The 20,879-nt window shown below is 44.1% G+C and overlaps 2 protein-coding genes across 7 annotated transcripts; one reads left to right on the top strand and one right to left on the bottom strand.

Moving 5' to 3' along the window:
• The first annotated feature begins 84 nt into the window (after positions 1 to 84).
• Positions 85 to 15,267, top strand: rap1gds1 (RAP1, GTP-GDP dissociation stimulator 1). 5 transcript variants are annotated; one of them, XM_084691461.1, is made up of 16 exons: positions 85 to 400; positions 501 to 553; positions 2,048 to 2,155; positions 2,515 to 2,637; positions 3,802 to 3,927; positions 5,655 to 5,801; positions 7,781 to 7,909; positions 8,230 to 8,355; positions 9,718 to 9,861; positions 10,148 to 10,279; positions 10,860 to 10,994; positions 11,155 to 11,280; positions 12,057 to 12,196; positions 12,816 to 12,942; positions 13,245 to 13,373; positions 13,673 to 15,267. In XM_084691461.1, the coding sequence occupies exons 2-16, from the start codon at positions 550 to 552 to the stop codon at positions 13,798 to 13,800; spliced, it is 1,824 nt and encodes a 607-aa protein (XP_084547587.1). In that variant the 5' UTR covers positions 85 to 400; positions 501 to 549; the 3' UTR covers positions 13,801 to 15,267. The 5 variants fall into 5 exon arrangements, with proteins under 5 accessions (XP_084547587.1, XP_084547585.1, XP_084547586.1 ...); XM_084691459.1 differs by having other exon boundaries at positions 2,045 to 2,155; XM_084691460.1 differs by having other exon boundaries at positions 85 to 553.
• A 252-nt stretch (positions 15,268 to 15,519) lies between these two features.
• Positions 15,520 to 20,840, bottom strand: tspan5a (tetraspanin 5a). Of its 2 annotated transcripts, XM_084691902.1 has the most exons (11): positions 20,466 to 20,840; positions 19,543 to 19,593; positions 19,236 to 19,382; positions 18,882 to 19,052; positions 18,583 to 18,708; positions 18,385 to 18,432; positions 18,019 to 18,135; positions 17,823 to 17,884; positions 17,183 to 17,281; positions 16,445 to 16,490; positions 15,520 to 16,341 (listed from the first exon to the last, which is right to left on the bottom strand). In XM_084691902.1, exons 1-9 carry the CDS (start codon positions 20,544 to 20,546, stop codon positions 17,209 to 17,211), a joined length of 876 nt encoding a protein of 291 aa, XP_084548028.1. In that variant the 5' UTR covers positions 20,547 to 20,840; the 3' UTR covers positions 15,520 to 16,341; positions 16,445 to 16,490; positions 17,183 to 17,208. The 2 variants fall into 2 exon arrangements, with proteins under 2 accessions (XP_084548028.1, XP_084548029.1); XM_084691903.1 differs by lacking the exon at positions 17,183 to 17,281.
• Between the last annotated feature and the right edge of the window lie 39 nt (positions 20,841 to 20,879).

Below are 20,879 nucleotides of genomic sequence, written 5' to 3'. Positions count from 1 at the left end.
ACATGAGCCAACAAGCAAATTGGCCAATACTCGATGACTAAAAGACCTTCCATGAAAACCAGGAACCAATCAAGAACAACCGATAGGCTCACAACGATTCCGCGTGCAGTCAGACAGATGGCAATAAGCAGGCAAGGGAATACCACTGGTGCTGGTTAAGTAGGAAGTGCATTTAAAACTGTATCTCTGGGTGTACTTAAAAACATCTGTTCTTGATTTCGATGTGAATATCAATTTCGAGTCTTCGAAGTAATTTTTGGTAGTTGCGTTGTCGGTAAGAGTTATCAACAAGTAAATAGCTAAATATCCATAGCGACATCTGGGGTGGGCGAGACTGCTGCTGTGGCTTGCTAGCTCGTAGCTATAGCTACAGCTGACTGTCGTGGACCAAACGGCTTGGGTTAGTTGGGCCTGGGTACAATCTCTGCCTGGTTGATCTACATGCTAGCTGGATAGCTAACAACTAGAGTAATAGTATATATTTTCTGCTCTCACAATAGCAGAATTACGTTATTCAGATTTGATTGGACGACCACACAATAATACCAAATGGGTGAGTATCAATTGATCAATTAGTACTAGCTAGCCTTAACATTGGCTAGCAAGCTATAGTATATTACATGTGTACAGTACAGTAGCTAGCTAACGACAGATACGCATGACTGTTAAAACGTGATGCATTTGTATAAGAAGCGATTTTACTCATGGGGAATTGATGGCTACTTCTCATCTAAAGCAGGATTAATTATTTGTATCTCTCGCTATCATTTCGGTGTCTACAGTAGCGCTTGGCCGGTGGGGTGTCAGAGGAGGCAGCAGCAGCTATAGCGGTTCGCATGGTCACTTGTCAGACTCAGCATCCCATGATTATGTAACTTGAGTAATACTGGGCCGAAAACTGTCGGTCTGTGCTCATTGAGAACGACACGGCTATTACAGTATATTTGTACGTTACAGTTTTTTAGTGGGCAATGGAAAGCAATATATTGGGAATTTGAGCACATTACAATGGCAGCCAGACAAGAACCGCAAATCTGAGAATCATCCATAAAATAGCATTAATAACGATGATCCAATACTGCTCCACAACAGCCATGCATCCAGCTGTTACGCAATAACACCATGCACGCAGCAAACAAGATTGCCGTTCATATCGCATTGGATTCCCAATTCACATATTCATGCGCTCCACATTTTGATAGTAGGTATACTTGCCATCCTTATGCTTAGACTGGATTTGGACTGATTGTTACTTAGAAATATTGGACCTCACCCACTTAATAAATTGGAAAGGGATATTCATCTGTCAAGATACCAGAAAAGGCTTGCTTCTGTTTATGATGTTGAAAGCCTCATCTCTCTGCCATTGTGATCTTTTTACACTTGTGGCGTAGAACACCTTGTAAAAAAGAGTGAATTGATGTGGAATTGTACAATGTTTTAATCCTTTTTGAACATATTCAGAACGCATCTGTGGAATGGCTGATGTGTTTTCTTCTTTTTATATTTGATGATCACGCTCAGTACAGTGCTCTTTGGGTCGAGGCAGTTAATAATACAGACAGCTGGCTGTGGACATCTCTGAATAATTATTAGACTAATCCCAGAGTAAAATTTTTCTAGACACCAAAATGATCCATAGCTAGGCCCCAACACAAAGTACCAGTGTGCAAACGACAAAAGCAGCAACTGTTTGCCTTCACTAAATGCTTTGAAAAGCAGCTGTAAAAGCCCCTATCCCCATTTCATTTTGTAAGGGCTCCTTTTTGTCAACTGTAATAGTAACATTTATCTTGTGCTATCCAGGACATAAAGATGTCTGTTGCTCATGTGAGTAAAAGACACAAAGCGTCACTGAAGTAAATCTTGGTAATCGTACAGATTGGCCTAGATACTTGGCCCAAATGTCTATGGTTCTCATGGTCAAATACATATGATGGAACCACATTTGTGTAATGGAAGATCATTTACAGTGCTTGTGGACACTGGCTATAGCCGTTCTGGGTGAATTAGGATACTCATCATTTTGCTCATTCTACCCCAGCAGACAATCTGAGCGAAGCGTTGAAGAAGTTAAAGCTAACCACTGCAGATGGTTCCTCAGACACTGTGGAGAGCTGCCTAGACTGTCTGCTCAAAGGACTCGCTCACAACAGTAAGTTATTAAATTTTCTCCCAAGACTCATCTTGTAGCTTTGTGTGAACTACTCATTTATAGTTGTGTCCTTGCAGCTAAAAGGAGAGAGGGTTTAGTTGTCCAATTCACTGTTAGAACACTATAGGTCTATTAGCAAATAATCTATTTGTATCCTTCACTTAAAAAAGCAGAGGGTTAAAAAAACAAACATATTTTTGACATAGAATATGGACATTTTGAACTTGATTTGAATACATATATAAATAGATGTTCTTTTAGAAGACCCACTACAATCAATACTAGTGACTGGTGTATCCATTCCACACCTTTGAGAGGTGTTCTCACTTGTTCTGCCTCTCGTCACCTGTCTCTTCCAGATGTGGAGGCCAGTGAGAAGGTCCAGGAGACGGGTCTCCTCCCCATGCTGCCCAAGCTGCTCGCCCCCCAGTCCTCCTGCACCCCCAAAGTAGCCAACATCATTGCTGAGTTGGCCAAAAATGGTGAGGTTCGCCATCTTGCCACATCCTCTCGAAATCCTTTTCCAGGTTTTTCAAAAATTACTCTTGTTTTGTCTTTCTGCATTTTAGTTTGTGGTTTAAATTTTTGTTGTTGTGTTTAATGAGAAGAATCCTCCAAGTTTACGCTACATGTTATTAATTTTCTTTATATTTAGTTGTGCAGCATCTGTGAGACAACCATCCAGCTTGTACTTTGTTTATAGATGAGAGATGCCATTCTTTAGTTGATTGTTTAAATATTTTCACGGGTCATCTTTGTACATAGAAAAGCAAAAGGATATGAAATCTGTCTTGTTTGCCACCTCCACTGCCATATTTGAATGCTGTCTTTTCCCGTTTTATTAGTAACAGATGGCACTCCAACAGAGCACCACAGGAGTGTTTGTGTTTTGGAGGGAATGTTAGTGCAATTGAAAGTAACAGCTAGCAAGCTAACTGGCTAGCTCAGTTAGTAGTTCTGTTTCTAGTAACTCGTGATGCGAGATTAACATTGACTTTTAGCAGACACGGTAAAAAACAGTCCTAAAACTGCAGGGTTTTTCCAGTTTTTTTCCCCCGCGACACAAGTGTTTTTCTTTTTCGGGGAGGAATAAAGGAAGTGAATGAAAGTTATAGGAAGAAAAGGTTTGGATAATGAATGGGCTTTTAGCAGCTTCCAAGGCAACAGCTAATGATCACTACCCGCTGCTGTTCCAGCCTTGGCACCAATTTGTTGGCATTTATCTGTCACCGCCCCTTCGGAAATGTCTGTGCCCAGTCCACGGAGGCCAAGTGCCTACTGTGCTGAAAAGAACTCCTTTTGAACACTGCACTGTAATCCGTAATTCGCTTAAATGTAAGTGGCATAAAGTTTGTTATGATCGTTTCATATCAGCAGAACATGCAACAAATCACTCATGTTTGAACTCTAAAATCCACTCCACAGATTCCCAGTTAACTGTTCAGCGAAAATAAGTAGGTTTTTAGGATTTTGTAGCAGTATTACCTTTTCCTTTGCCCCAAGTCTCGGTCGGTCCAGAAAACGTCAAAGTTTAACCCGTACTCGAAAATGTGTTTTACATGACTGTTTTGAGGAAGGGCTCTGAAGGGACAGAAGTAGGTTGGGTACTTTGCTATCAAAGTGTTTTATGTTGTTGTTCTCTCTAGAGTTTATGCGTAGCCCGTGTGTGGAGGCCGGCCTCATTCCCCCTCTAGTGCAGCTGCTCAGCTCCTCAGACCAGGAAGTGCTGCTCCAAACTGGCCGCGCCCTGGGCAACATATGCTACGACAGCCGTAAGTAACTACCACGCATCCATGGATAGGATCTCACACCAGGACAAATACTTCACTCAACCAGTGTCTGTGCTTGAACAAGACCAACTAGGCCTACGTGGTAAATCTGATCATGTTGGAACAGTTGTCATCGGCTACTACTGTCTCTCTCTTAATCCCCACAGAGTCATGCATCAAGACTAGTGCTGTTTCTATTCAAATGCCGGGCAGAGGCCAGAATAGGTCATTAATAAACAGCAATTAGAAATGCACGCACATGATCAAATAATATTGTATGTGAGCAAAGCTTTTTATAGCAATCTGACACACACAAACAAATCCTGTATGTGTGTAAATCTATTTTTAATTATAGTTGTTAGGTATCCCTGCCCTGCTGGGAGCTGCTGATTCCAAAGACCATCAACGACTTGCAGTATCTTTCTGTCTTGAGGAAGGAGTGTTTAGGATTACTTTCTGATGACAATTCAGATGGGGGGGGGGGGGGGGAATCATGTGATTTCAAAACGTTAAAGGATGGGGGTGTATGATACCTGCTGTTTACTAGAATCTTGGGGCTTATGTTATGTCATTTTTGATGCCAGCTTTTATATTTTCAATTGAAAGTTAAACGTTCAAATGTTCATAAAAAATATCAGCCATTTGTATGGTTCAAAGGGAAGCATGTCTGTCATCTGTGGTTCCCTTATTGCCTTCTGTATGTCTGGTAGAGATGCAGCTGTTCATTTCTGACATGCCATAAGTCACCAATATGGTGAACAGGATCTCATGGGTCCAATAAAAAAAAAAAAGTATGATTGTGCTTTGAGTCATGACCCGAAAAGAAGCTTGTCAGAAGGGTCTACATTAAACCACCTAACCAAGGACATCCCAAGCAAATGAGCAGGTCCTATGACCCAGATAAGACCACACCCTCTCTCTCGCTCCTACACTCCTTACCTCTCTCTCTCCCACACTCCTACCTCTCTCACTCACTCACTCACTCACTCACTCACTCACTCACTCACTCACTCTCACACACTCCTTACCTCTCTCTCTCTCTCTCTCTCTCTCTCTCTCTCTCTCTCTCTCTCTCTATCTCCCACACTCCTTACCTCTATCTCTGGCCTTTTTTCTTCATTTCTTTCTTTCCCATCCCCCACCCTCTCAATTCATGGCTCACTGCTGAGGAAGTGGGCTGGCATCCACAGACTAGGAGCACCAGGCATGTCCAGTGAGATGACTCATCCAATTCTTGCCTCGCCAGCTACCTGCCAGACATCGCAATCTACACATTTTCACAGAGATGGTGACAATGTACAGTGGGCTGGTGCACATAGTGTTGAAGTGACTCTTGGGACGCGTTTTGAAAACCTCTTCTAAACTTTACGGATGACATGACAAGGTTTTTGTGTGGATTACATAGATATATTTCTGGTACTACTATATTTACTTGCACTTACTGTTGGTGTTTGGGTATTCAGGATGGTACACAGTATTTTTTGGTACACATAGATTAGACTTATTAGCCAGCTGCCTCAAGACATTTTTCGCTTTGCATTGAGTTTCAATTATCATATTTTAATTGTTACTTTTCATTGTCATTTATCATTTTGATACACCATTTGTTAATTGCATGTGATTGTTTTTGATTTAACGTAATATTTGTCTTGTTATGTTAATTGATTTTCTTTCAGGTGGTTGTTTGAAGTGGTTGATTATTTTTGTCCCCTGACCTCTTTGTTTTGCAGATGAGGGCAGGAGTGCAGTTGACCAGGCGGGAGGGGCACAGATAGTAGCTGAACACATTAAGTCCCTCTCCCAAAATACTGAACCGGCCAATGGGACACTCTTGACTGTCTTTTGTGGCATGCTGATGAACTATAGCAATGATAATGGTAATGACCATCCCTCTAGAAGGAGAAATGATCCAAACCTAAACAGCATTTTGAGCTAAGAATTGATCTATGTAGGCCCCAATTTATAATCAATTCTTGGGATATGTTCCATATTATAATTCTTTATGAATAAGTACTATATTTTATATTAACTGACTACTATATTGTGATACACTGAATGTACACACCAAGCCAAAGAAGACTTGTGCAGTCTAGTTTTGTGGTAGAAAGCAGTGTAGCTGTCTGTGGAGTCTCTGTATCTGGAAATTGACATTACTGATGGTTTCGTGCAGCAGCTTGGTTGTTGGTGGCAGTGCAGTAGGGCTGTGCCTGCTAATTGTCAGCTCTTGTCCTCTCTCCTCTCCTCATTTTTCCTGATTTCTCCACAAACCTCCCAGGTGCCGATACCAGGGTGACTGTTCTGGGCACTTGGACATTGGGCTGTTTAATGGGCGCCAGGCAGGTTTATAGTGTAGGAATGCATTGGCAGTATTTTACACCCCTCCCCTGCCCCCCCCCCCCCCCCCCCCCTCCCGTAGACCGTCCCACCCCGAGGTGCTATGACTGCCTCCATGAATAATTAAAGTATGGCCAAAGTAATGTTATTTCTTTCTCCTCTGTCAGCAAAGATGCGTGTTGGTAATTACTTTTTGATCTATTACTGCTCTTACAGTCCACCCAACCCAAGGTCATTGACATCCCTGTAGGCGAAACACATTATACGGAATACGCTATTACAAATGGAAAAGAAAGCATTTGGGATATGACGTGGAGACAAAATGTCTGTTGAGACAGGTCAACAGAAAATAAAATTTCATTGGAACACAGGTTCGTTCTTAGTGCTAATGTGGAACCTGTGAGGTACTCAGCTGAGTCACCTACGGACTGTTCTAACACATGGACCACAGTTATGTGCGTGTAGACAATGTGACAAAAAATAAGTGAATAAGTAAAATAATGGAAGTCAGACCTTGAAACCACAGGCCAGAGAGTGTTGTCTTTTACATTGTGTACATGAGTCTGTTGGCGACCGCTAATTCATGGGAAAAAAGCATTTTGCAGAGAATTGCATGCGAAAGGCTTAATATGTTACAAAGGAAATTAGTTGTTGCTTGTTCACTCAGTTTGGATTCTGGCTGCAGTAATTGGCAGACATTTACAAAATCCATTAACGTCAAGTTGAAATGTATACAATAGGTCTACTGTGAATTACGGTTTGCTTGTGTGTCAAAATGAGCCACCCATGCAATTATCCTAATGCAAATTATCTGGTTGTTTTTATTACGTTGATTGAACAATTTTTCAGCCACATTTCTATGCTAACAACATTATCATCTTTTTAAATGATAATTGTGCCTCCTCTCCTTTTTCAGTCACTTGCCCTCCTTTTTATAGTAACCATATAAAATCTTCATTACCGGCTTGCCAGTTTGTCTTTCTTGACAGTCTATTTCTGCTGTCTTAATGTCTCTCCCCCCACCCCCCACCCTTAATTATTTTTCCCACCTCTAGCTTTTCATCAATTAGCATCTTGACACTAAACCAAATGCTTCTCCTCTCCTCCTTAGGCTCTTATAGTTGCTTTTCCAAGTATCACTACTGCTGTCAGGGACATGTATCTGCACTATGGTCTATTGTGTATAGGACCAGGATGATTTACCACCATAGATTTGGTGCAGATCAATTTTCCTGATTGTACAAACTCTTTTTATGTACTGCTTTTCATCCTGTAAACCTTGTGTTATTGGGTTGTCTGTTAAAACATTTTATAATAACCTTTAACAAAGTCGACCTGTGTTTGTATGACTGTGAGCTTGTGTGGCAGAGGTAAGCCAGCATACACATGAAAAGATCAAGTCAAAGAACTAGTCAAAAGCCTGCACACCTGTTGCTTTCAAGGAACCCGTTGTAAAATGTCCCGGCCTGTAGGGGGCAGCTGTAGTAACCGCCTTGTTCTTCCTCTCTTCGTCCCTCTGCAGACTCCTTGCAGGCCCAGCTGATCAGCATGGGGGTCATCCCCACCCTGGTGAAGCTGCTGGGCGTCCACTCCGACAACGTGGGCCTGACTGAGATGTGCCTCATCGCCTTCGGGAACCTGGCAGAGCTTGGTGGGTCCACGGCCCCTGTCCGCTGGTCTTCCGACTGGAGACCGCTGCGTTTCAGAGCCGATGCGCTTCAATAGGGAAACGTTTGTGCTCCTGGCACAGCAGTGACTAATCAAGCATTCACATCAGCGATGGTGGGGGCTGGGGTGGAGGTGGAGGGGGTTTATGAGGAGCTGAGAGGGATGATTCATGGAGATGGTCCCACAGGAGACGCACTGTATACAACAGTATACCAGCTGGGGTCCGGTGACTCATGGTCCCACAGTGAATCCTCGGGCCAAGCTGATTCCAGTCGTGTCTGTTTTGCCTGTCTCTCCCTGCAGAGTCGAGCAAGGAGCAGTTTGCCTCGACGAACATAGCCGAGGAGCTGGTGCGCCTGTTCCAGAAGCAGTCTGAGCACGAGAAGAGGGAGATGATCTTTGAAGTCCTTGCTCCTCTGGCCGAGAACGGTAAAGAGGGGGATGAAAAGGGAGAGAGAGAGAGAGAGAGAGAGAGGAAGAGAGAAAGATGGAGTGGAAGGGACGATAGTTTGTGTTGTTCATTTTGGAGTCAATCGATAACGCCACAAAAAACACAACGTACCGATACCTAGTTTACCGTGAACACATTGTGCAATATTGTTAAAAATGCAATTTGCTCCCAGTGCACCACTTTAGGTATCTCATTTTAACATCAGTGTGAATAGTCATGTGTAGAAGCTCAGTTGTGTTTGCATCTGCTGCGCTCGGGTGCTCCTCTGAAAACATGTCAGCTGTTTGCCTGATGACAATGAACAGATCATGCCTGAGAGAGGAGGGAAAGAGAGTGTGTCATTGTCTGTGTCTTGCTCGTGTGACTGTACACTCTGACTGTTGTTATCATCATTAGAGGCACCCCACCCCCCCAACTGCCAGTCTCCAAGACAACGTCCTATTTAATTCCTCTCCAGAGAACAGTCTCTCTCCCCTATTGAAACATTTCAAACCCCTCGTGTCATCCTTAAGCGAGTCCTTCCTGAAAGCACAAAAAGTACAACTGGCAAAAAAGGCAGCATTTATTCAGTAACATACACCCTGTTTGGGATTTAAAGACCATGCTGTCAGCTGGATAGACTGTTGTTAAGTTTGAGGAGATGTGGTGTGAGATCTCAGATTTTGTCCTGCCTGATGAGATCAGCATCCCAGTGTCAGACGGCTTTGTTTTCCTCCATCCTTCAAACCGCCGATCTCCTCTTCCCTCCTTTTGGCTTCATTGCGTTACTTCTGCTCGTCTGCCTGTGTCTCCACTCTCCGACGCTCACCCCCGCACACTCTCACACCTACACGCTGACTCGCTCACCCCCGCACACTCTCACCCCTACACGCTGACTCGCTCACCCCCGCACACTCTCACACCTACACGCTGACTCGCTCACCCCCGCACACTCCCACACCTACACGCTGACTCGCTCACCCCCGCACACTCTCACCCCTACACGCTGACTCGCTCACCCCCGCACACTCTCACCCCTACACGCTGACTCGCTCACCCCCGCACACTCCCACACCTACACGCTGACTCGCTCACCCCCGCACACTCTCACCCCTACACGCTGACTCGCTCACCCCCGCACACTCTCACCCCTACACGCTGACTCGCTCACCCCCGCACACTCTCACCCCTACACGCTGACTCGCTCACCCCCGCACACTCTCACACCTACACGCTGACTCGCTCACCCCCGCACACTCTCACCCCTACACGCTGACTCGCTCACCCCCGCACACTCTCACCCCTACACGCTGACTCGCTCACCCCCGCACACGCTCACCCTCTCGCTCCTCCTCCCCCAGATGTGATCAAGCTGCAGCTGGTGGACGCCGGGCTGGTGGAGTGTCTGCTGGATGTGGTGGCTCACACGGTGGACGGGGAGAGGGAGGAGGAGGTGGCACAGCTCAAGACAGCCTCTGACCTGATGGTGCTACTGCTGCTGGGAGGTATACACACACACACACTCACCACACACAAACACCCCACAGTTGCCAGTAGTATTTTTTTTTGTGTGTGTGTGAATATTTTATACTGAATAGATCTGATTTGTGATGATGTATATGTGTTGATATGTTGTGTCTGGTGGACATGTTTTGAGCAAGCCTGGATATCTTTCCCAGCATTCTTAGCGTCTCTAGCCACAGACTGATCCCCTAGTGTGTCAGCACCTTCTGGTTTGTCTATGTGTTGCACTTTCTTTCGACTGAGGATCTCTCCCTGTCTCCTCGGCAGATGAGTCCATGCAGAAGCTGTTTGAAGGGGGCAAGGGAAGCGTGTTCCAGAGGGTGCTGTCCTGGGTGCCATCCCATAATCACCAGCTACAGCTGGCTGGGGCGCTGGCCATTGCCAACTTTGCCCGCAACGGTGAGCCATACACAGCAACCAGGCAGAGATGGGTTTAAAAAAACAAACAAAAACAGGTTAACCCTTCCTTACAGGGTTCCATACCATGTCTCAGTCTCAGTCATGTTCTTGAACGCAACCGATTTTCCTCCAGAGGCACTACAGGGCGTCCAAGACTCTCGCTGTAATGGGCCAAAGGGAGTTGGTGTCGAGACACAGTCAATTTTTCCAATCTCCCAATATTCCTAAGGCACCTCTCTCTCTACCTCTGTCTCTACCTCGTTCTCTCTCCTCTGGCAACACCCCAAGTCTTACCCGTCAAGGTTTCCCCCCAGTAAGAGAACACAGCTCTGACTGGGCTGAACGCCAGACAGCCCGGTCCCTTCTCCATACTGTCTCAACCTGCTCATTGTCCTCCTACTCTCTGCTGTTCTGCCAAACCAAGTTGGAAACCAAAGTTAAAGAACAAATCCTATTTAGGTGTGATCACTGAACCTGTTGTAATATGAGCTTACCACATGGAAAACCTCGACATTCCAACATAAAACCGATGTAAAAGGGGCTTTTAACGAAGGAAGGACTAATGTATGTCTGTCCTCAGATGGCAACTGCATCCACATGGTGGACACGGGCATCGTGCAGAAGCTTCTGGACCTGCTAGACAGACATGTGGATGAGGGGAACGTCACGGTCCAGCATGCCGCACTCAGCGCCCTCCGGAACCTGGCCATCCCAGGTGACTTTTGTTATCTTAATGTTTTTTCTTTCTTTCGGCATCCTGTATTTTTCTGGTCAGTGTAATATACCATATTAAAAGTATAAAATATCACACGTTTGTAGACAATGTAAAAGTGACTTTAGCGATGCGTTTCTGACGTGAGTTTCCTTCTCTTTAGTGGTGAACAAAGCCAAAATGCTGTCTGCCGGAGTCTCAGACATAGTGTTGAAGTTCCTTCCCTCTGAGAGACCACCTGTTCAGTTCAAGTTGCTGGGGACGTTACGCATGCTCATCGACACACAAGGTACAGCTTTGGGATTTGTGGGAAAAATAACGAAAAATAACAAACAACAACCAAGTATGAGCGAAGCAGGGTTTCGTCTCGCTTGTCCTCCTGTTGCTTGGAGATGTGTTCCTCTGGGGGGGTTGAGGCACAGGGAGCTTCACAGTCCCCCCCGGAGAGGGATGACTGGAAGGGATGACTCGGGCCTTTTCCCTCTGCTGGTTTCTGCTAACACGGTTCTGTTTCACACAACGCAGAGACGGGACGGAAACCACATAGTGGCTTCATACAATTCCTTAGCCAGAAATTGATGGCTTAAGATATGTATTGCAGCCTGACTTCTCTGCAGCTCTCAGTGTCCAGCATGAGGGGAAACTTGGCAAGGCATGAGCTGTTAGCCCTGTCTCAGGTTGGCTTTAATAGAAATCAATGACTTCCTCCATCAAACTTATCTGTGGATCCCAGTCGGACAGGGTGATGTGAGTGCAGTTGACAGAGTATTAGTAAAGCCTCTAACTGAAGGTGTCAACACTTGCTGGACACTCATGAATACCAGACCTAGGTCAATACAAGGATCAAATACCATCGAGCATTTGACAGTTCTGACACATCTCATCAGCCTTTGGACAGTTCCATTGCGGTCATTTAGCTGGGTTTCGTACTGAGGTGTATCTCCAGTATTGGACCGTGTTTGACCTAGATCTGAGGACTCATGCTTGCACAGCAAACACTGCAGGGGCCCAGATAAACCATAGGCTGTGATACCAGCTCCTGTGGTCCTTCTCATGTCTCTCCAGCGGATGCTGCCGACCAGCTGGGGTCCAATCTGAGGCTGGTGGAGAGGCTGGTGGAGTGGTGTGAAGCCAAGGACCACGCCGGCGTGATGGGCGAGTCCAACCGGCTGCTCTCCGCTCTCATCCGTCACAGCAAATCAAAGGTCAGTGGTCGGCTACCATGGTGATGTCACCCCCTGGATTGATCCATTGCTCCTTAACGGATTTGCCATATTTGTTTGATCCCGTAGAGAAGAATGACCATCTGGGGCTTTTCGTGGAGGGTTGGGCCGTGTCGGGAATGACGACATTCTCATTTTCATGTCCAGACATGTTGATAAATACTAGAATTGTCTTTCGTTTTTAAACTAGAGAGATACTAAAGTGTCTTACCAACGAGAGAGAATTGTATTTTTCCGACAGCTTGCAGCTCGGCGTGCTGCTCTGTTGAACCTTGTTCTCCTGCAGTGTGTAAACGATCAGTGACACAGGTACTGAAAATAGGAAAGGGCTATTTGGCCTACTAAACTCTGCCCTACTAAACTCTGCCCACTGGTGGACTGCTACACAGTGCAACCAGGCGTCACTGCTTGTCCTCCTTCCATACCATGACATCACCCTTAAAACTAAAACGTCTGTTGACCCGGCGCCAAAGCATCTTAGATAGTACAGCAACACATCTTCCTGTCTGTAGGAGAATGACTCAGTAAAACCTCCCACCAGTGTTTTGGATTGGCGGTCTGATTACACAGATGACCGATCACAGTGTTTTGTGGGTTTCAGGATGTTGTCCGAACAGTCATCCAAGGAGGTGGAGTCAAGCACTTAATAACCATGGCGACCAGCGAGCACATGATCATGCAGAACGAGGCACTGGTGGCGCTGGGCCTCATAGCAGCCCTGGATCTGGGTAAGGGTTATAAGGGATGGACTGCATGCACAATACAGACAAAGTTGACCATGGTGATGTCGTACAATGGTGATTGTGCTAAAGATGTAAAAAGCTAATCTTACTGGCAACTACATTTCACCATAAATTTCAGCATGTGTTTTTGTAGCTTGTCAAAATTCAAGCACATGACTTGTATATTCTAGGAAAATATATCAAAATATATCAGATTTTACTTGTGTTGGACTGAAATCTTGCTTAACCCATTACGAACAGGAAGCGTGCCAAATGTTACTAACGGTGAGTGGGTTGTGATTTGACAGTTGGTGCTGAGAAGGACTTTGTGGGGTCCAGCCTGGTGCAGGTCCTTCACAAGCTGCTGTCAGATGAGAGGAGTGCTCCTGAGATCAAGTACAACTCCATGATCCTTATCTGTGCCGTCATGGGTTCAGGTGAGGCTTTCCACTGTTTCAGAAAGCCATGTTTTAGCTTAGTGAAGCAGGTTATAAAGCTGTGGTTTCTGGGTGATGTAGTCTGACTTAGTTCCCAGGCTTTCTCTCATGAAGAGAGCTTGGGAATTGGTTCCTGCTACACAGGGCCCACAGGAAGTAAGGTCCTTGCCAACAAACATATAGCACACTGCATTTACTAGTGTGGTGAATCTTGATTAAAAAAAAAAAATGATTTGTGTCCAACGTGGCGTTTCCTGGAATTCCCGGTGACCATTTCCCGTCTGTGTTTGTCACCTCAGAGCCGCTCCTTAAAGGGGTGCAGGCGCTGGCGTTCATCGAGGTGGTCTCCAAGCTGCGGTCGCACGAGAACAAGACGGTGTCCCATCAGGCGTCCCTCACAGAGCAGAGGCTAACGGCACAGAGCTAAACTGCACGCACACACGCCATCCCCTTCCACATTCTCAACCCAAGCCTGCCTCACGACCAACCTCCCCCCCCCCCCCCCCCGCTCCCCTCACTCTAAGAAAACGACTCCCACCTGCTGTACTTGTCCCCCGCTATCATGTGCCAAGGTGTTCCTGTCCTAGTCTTCAGCCAACGCCACCCCTAACCCCCGACCCTTTTTATCACCACAAAACATGCGCATGCATCCTCCGCTACAAGCAGCTGCCATGACACATATACGGTGGAGTAGACAACCTTCCGCAATAGAGAAACAAAGAGACAGCACTCTTTTACGACCATAGCTGTGATACCCATCCACCAATAACTCACTGAAAAGTGAAAAATGCATCCAAGAAAACGAGAAGAAAAAACCTGAAAAAATATATATATACTTTTGAAATGTATTTAGGTTTGTTTTGTTTTAAAGAGAAGCCGCGCATCCATTATCATGTCCAGACGTGTCCTGTGTAGCTTCTATTACCAGCCGGGTTGAAAACCTGCATGTTTTAGTCCAGTTAATGATGGTGTGTATCGGTGTATACTTTACCCTTGTGCATTCCCTGAAATGCAACCCTGGTCAGTCCTACAATCATCCCCAGTGCAGTTCACACTTTTTTTTTTACTTGACTTGGAAGTTTATTACACACTTCGACCTATAATCATCTCTTGGTCGGTGCGCCTGGTCCTGGTCCCAGACGACCTGATGGTCTGATCAGAGGTCCTCTAGCGGGCATTAGCCTCTACCACCTCTCAGTGAAGGAAGGCTGTTTGCTTGTATCTGAACCTGGTCATGAATACACATTCAGTCCTGGTGTTTGTGAGGGTGTACAGTGAAACAACCTAATATGTGTGTGTGTGTGCGTGTGTGTGCGTGTGTGTGCGTGTGTGCGACTAAGGATTTTCTGATTAGGAGGTTAGGTAAGAACAAAGACTGCATTAAAAGGTGGTAATACTCCTTATGGTGAGCTATGTTATACACAAGTACAGTGTATAGATAGCTATCTGATATCACCCTGTGCTGATGAGTGGGTATGAGAATCTGGAGAAGACTGCTTTGCACTCCATTCTTGTATGTGTGGTACTGGTCTGGTTGATCTCCCAGACAGTACAGGACCTTTGCATGTGTGGAGGTTTCCCTACTTAAGGGTATTTAGAACATGCACATCCTAGCATGTCAGATACTTGGTAGACACCATAATGTGACGTTAGTCATGTTTTTAAACTTTTTGTTTACTGGTAGTCCACAATTCTTTTTTTGGTTGAGTATGAATGGTTATTTATCAAATTTGTACCCTTACAAAGACACAAGCCAATGATGACGTAACCACAAGTAACTGCATACAATATTATACTGTAAACTTAAATGTTTGTTGTAAATGTCATTAATGAGTTGTACATTTGGAGGATTGTAACTGAACAGATAATTAAAGACATGCTGGCGATAAAGTGATTTTGACTGTTGTAATCTTTGTTCAATTGGCCTTTGGGGCCGAGGGATATTTCTAACTTGAATTATTATTGGTGGAACATATGTATATACATATACTCACAGTTAACTAACAGGTTATATATATTTTTTGACTGTGTTTCTGTAGATAAGACCTTTATCAATTTGAACTGATGTCCTTAACAGGACTCACTTTCAATATTCACACGTTTTGAGAGATAAAGTTCAGACAAACGAGAACTCATCAGACCAACCTTACATCATTTTCCCGTTTTATTGATAAGTTTTGCTATGAAGTGTCAATAGGTCAGTACTTAAAATGGGTCATTTTTACAAAGTAACAGGAGGAGGTAGTTAGAAGCACCAGTGTTGTGTATGGGAACAGACCTGGCTTTGGGCTTCATGGGTAAGGAAGGAACGTGTTCTAGGAAATCATGTGCCAGATGATCAGGATTCCTAACGTTATACAAACATGGGCCTGGGATGGTAGTATATTTTTTAGGTTTAAACTTTTGCAATTATGTTATTCCCATTTCTTCAACAAAATGACTAGAAAGGTTACCTCAAGTATTTGTTAGAATTCACAAAGACTATATACACCCTAACCAAGACTGAAGAATAAAATGACATGTTAAAACAATACTTTTCAGCCCAAACTTTATGAATAATACTATAGGAAATCATTAATGCCCCTTTGTGTGTCACAACAACCGGTGGTGGAATGAGAGTTCAGTTCAGCAGAGGAATACTGTATTATAGTAATCCCATTCCACATTTTACAAACAAATTTAAAAACAATTACATTTAGCTTGACGCTTTACTCAGTGTTACACTACAACTTATAACCATAAATAATATGAAGAAAAAAAACACACCAAACATTAATGTGTCATTGTGACAGGCTGGCAGTGCATTTACAAAGTGGAATGCCCTTGAACAAGTATTACAATGTGCTGTTCCCAGCTGAGTAAGGTGCAGAGGGCCTCCTCTCCTCTGAGCAAGCTAACGTTTCAAGCTCTGAGCTAGCTAGTACACACGTCCAGTGCTTCCGAGGCAGGGGCACACATGCTACGAAACCTGGAGAAAAATAGCGTCATTACAGTGTGACCTGTCTAGTGTATAAACCTAATGTGATTTGAAAGGAAATGAAACTTCCAAAATACAAGTGAATTCGAATTACCTGTTGAGTTCCACAGTGAAGGTTGTGGCAACATCAGGTGAAGAAACTGCACAGGACGAGGAAGAATAAAGGCAAGAATAACAAAAATTATACATCACAAATGAGACATACAGCCAAGGATGTTTTGACTGTTCCTGAAAGGTGTAAGAAAGGTTTGTCATGGGGAAGAGTTGTATCCATCAATTTATCCCCCAGTGGCAATACAAAGGAAGGAATAGTATTAGATCACAGCTAATATCGTTTAAATTGTTTAGTAATGGAGGAGATAAGGAAACCTTCAAAGGAGTATGAGGTATGAAGACCAAAAGGAGAGAGGACAAAGGGATTTCATTAAAGAGTGGTTTATATGACGAAGATGCCCCATGTGAAAGCAAAGATGTGATTATGACGGGATTATGAAGTTGTTGTTAAACCCATATGATCATGAAACATCACGGAAGTGTAGTATTATTATTGGAAGGTATTTTCAAATGAATTTGATTGGATTTTTCCCCAAAATATTATGAACTTTGTCATTATTGGGGAATAATTACCTAATTTCAGATTTTATATCAGAATCCCAATGCCCATAGATATCCATACATAAGGTAATTTCTAGATTTTGTTGATTTCAAACATGAACTAAACTATGGTGGAACTTCACAAGACGGACTACAGGAGACTTGTCACACCACGCCTAACCAATCACAATCAACGAGGACAAAAAAAAAGTGAAGAAAATGGATCCTTGGCACCCACCAGCCACATAAACCCAGACGAGTCCTTCATGAGTAGTATGCGGATTCTTTCTTGCTGGCGTAAGGTGGGGGTCGACGCAGAGCGATAGAAGGGGGCACCCTGACGAGGCATGGAGAGGAGAGGAGGGGGGGGGAGAATGAGGCGTGAAGTGACAACGCTGTGCTACAGAAACACCCTTTTGAAGAGGAAGGGGGTGGGTGGGGTGGTGGTGGTGGGTGGGGTGGTGGTGGTGGTGGTGGTGGTGGTGGTGGTGGTGGGTGGGGTGGTGGTGGTGGTGGTGGGGGTGGGTGGGGTGGTGGTGGTGGTGGTGGGGGTGGGTGGTGGTGGTGGTGGTGGTGGTGGTGGTGGTGGTGGTGGTGGTGGTGGGGATTTTAGAAACTGGCTCCTGTCCTTCTCAGGGCCGAGTTGTGACGCTTTCATGAGATGATGCAGCTGGGATGAGAAACCAGTCGACATCCAGCAACATCCAGCTCTTTCTTTTTGTGTTTTGTTGAGATGGCATCTCAGATTCTTAAAGCGATGGCATTCTCTTGCTATGAAGGAATGTGCTCCTAGTGGATCCCCTTGATGTAGCCAAACCACCTGTGTGCTGGCACTAAAGAATCATGCATTTATGGTAAAAATGTAATGTTGTTCTCACCAACTTGCTCTCACAGCTTCAATGTCACTCACTAAGTTTTGTGCCAAACATATTCCAAAAATCTGTAAAGGAGCAATACAAAAAAACAAATTAATTGTATGAATACATTGTATTAAGGCACATACTCGACAAAACATACACATGGAGTTTGTTCCCAGTGTATCACCTGTCAGCTGTGGAGGGACATGGTTCTCACCTGTAGCAGAGCGATTCCTATGAAGATGCCTGCCACCACCGTAAGGTTGTCCTGGAACCATTTCTCAAACTGCGGCACACAGCCTTTGACGTTAATGTAGGTCTTCTGCTCTGCATCCTACGGGACAGGAACACCATGTTTAGCTCTCACTGGTCCAAAGGATCACTATACTAAGACATTTTCAATCAATCAAAAATTATTGACTGACTTGAAGTCATCAACACAAACATTGATTTCCAATAGCAAACTGCTTATTGACACATTCATCAGTGCTGGAACTGGACCATTTCACATTGAACACATACATGCAATGAGATCTCTTCAGCAGAGAGGGACAACCAGAATCAGGAGAACGGGGTGACTTACCCCTTTAGCTCTGATGTCATAGCCACACTGGGTGTTTATGACATCCTCCTGGCAAAGAAGAATAGGAAGGTTATTCAACGAAGAACATGAAACTAAAGAATCGATCATTTAAACTGCCATAATGTGATAATAGTGTGATAATGTGTGTGTAATAATAGTGTGTGAGTGATAGTGAGTGTGTGTGTTTATGTTCCCTACCGCAGGGTCTTTGGTGCAGCAGGAGAAAGGGACACCACACTTCTCCCTGCTGGGGTTCCCATCAGTACAGTTGAAGTAAATATTCAGGTTCCAATCATCAGCCCCAAAGGCACCGCAACAATCCCACTGCAGACAGAATCACATGTTAACTCTCATCCAACACGCCTGCACTTGTGTATTTCGCTATTGTGAAAATATCTGCTTTGTGTGATGTGAAACTTTCCATTGACGTAACATTTATAGTTTAGGGCTAGGACATCATCTTGGGTGGGAAACTGGGTCTTTAATGAAACGCTTACATAGTCTTGAGTGAAGTCAATAAGGTTCTGAAGGTCAATGTCATCTCGGTAAGCTCTGATGTTATTGTTAATAAAAAAGTTAAGCTGGTCCTTGATCCAGTCCTTAAAGACAAAGGCCAGGACTCCCGCGGTCAACTCCAGGAAGAAGATAATTCCCAGGAACACTGAGAACTACAACAGGAAGGGTAGGAGACAATAGGAGTGAACATACACAGGGTTAGGTTTCTTTCATGAAGACCAACTGTTTAAAATCTTAAATAATAAATAATATTCACAGCGAATCATGAATAACGTAATACTTTCATAGTACTGTTCAAACATCAACCTTTTATTATGATCTGGATTGATACATACAAACTTGAGCAGAAAGGTGTTTTCCCTCAAAGCACCGATGCAGCCGGCAAATCCTAGAATGAACATCACTCCTCCAACCACCACAAACAGCCAGACGGGGTCCAGACCCCCCATGTCTGTGATGGAGGAGATGTTGGACAGGACGCCCTGGACAAACACAATGACCGTTAACTACAACCTAGTGCAAAAGTACATTGTGGCAGACAGAACAAGACCTCTTTTGTGGCCACAACCTAAGATTCTCACATTTGGAGCGAGGCTCTAGGTTTGAGTAGGCTTTATTGTAAGTTAATGTCTGCGTACTCACCTTCTCTCCCCAGGCCCATAGTCCAATTCCAAGGAAGGCCACCCCTAGCAACTGTCCAAAGACCCAGGTCAAACAAAAATTAGGAGTGTGTGCATTCAATGGCAATAAATGTTTTTTTTTTTATCACCAAATCTACAAGTGTAATGCTTTAACAAATAGCCTCCTAAATTAACAAATGAGGAAGTTCTCAGCTGAGGGAGGGGTGGAGAGATGCAGGCACTGAGGTGGGGGAGTGGGTTACAATGACAATGAATTGTTTTGTTTCAGGAAAAACTTGTGAGGCCTAGTGCGGCCTAGGAGAAACACTTGACAACAAGATTCTTTCCTATGGCTGGAGTAAACCCAAATATTGTAGGAAGCAAAATGGCATATGGTTGAATGGCATACATGTTACAGTCAACATGGCATACATGTTACAGTCAACAAAATGGATCATTGAGTAGATAGTTGATTGTTATATCGTTTTTGTGTGAAAACAGATTTTATGCACTAAATTCTGCTAGCCGGCATCATTTGGTGACCCTGTGGGCCTACGCTCATACTAGAAAGTGCGTACAACTTATTTTTTTTATCAGTCTACGAGAATTAAATGCTATCAGCTCACGTGAGTTAAAGCCGATAAGCTTGACAGTACGTTCCGGAAGAAGTGTTCGAATAACCTCAAATGCCTGAAGGCCTTGCAATTGAACCGTTCATATTATAATTGTTGCACCTGCTATGTTCACATCTATTTGCAGTGACCAGCAATACTTGTATTTCAAGACCATTCGGCTCTATTAATGTAAGTTAGTTAGTAACATATCAAACATAAGGCATGAATGCAAACATATTACCATTATTGTATGGCAAAATATGAAACCGCTAAACCGAGAGATGCAATGATGAGATTTCACATGAGATAACGGTAATAAAAATGCACATACCCAAAATATAATGTTGAATCCGAAAATGAAATATTTGATGCAACAACTGACTTCATGGCCTTTGTAATGGTTTCCTGTCATCCTTGCTTTTCGTCAACATAGATTTATTTCCAAGTATAAATAAACTCGTATGGCTTTGTTCGTGCGGGGGGCAGCCTTCAGCACTTCGGGTAATCCTCAACCTATAGGCAATAGTGCTCTATTCCTATATAAAAGATACATTTTGCAAGTCTTTCTTTCGATCAGCGCCTCCAAAAACAAACAAAACACGTCCAGAAACTTCAGCACAATTGTTATATTTCATACAATTATATTCTATTATATGCTGTGTCGATTGAATAACGGTTGTTGGTTGTCCCCTGTGAAATGTACAGACATGGCTGCTCGTTGTGAAGGACACCTGATGGAACCAAT

Source organism: Hypomesus nipponensis, chromosome 25 (genome assembly GCF_054491055.1).
Source record: "Hypomesus nipponensis isolate SF chromosome 25, ASM5449105v1, whole genome shotgun sequence".
Classification (NCBI taxonomy): Eukaryota; Metazoa; Chordata; class Actinopteri; order Osmeriformes; family Osmeridae; genus Hypomesus; species Hypomesus nipponensis.
This window is presented reverse-complemented; position numbering and strand designations above follow the sequence as displayed.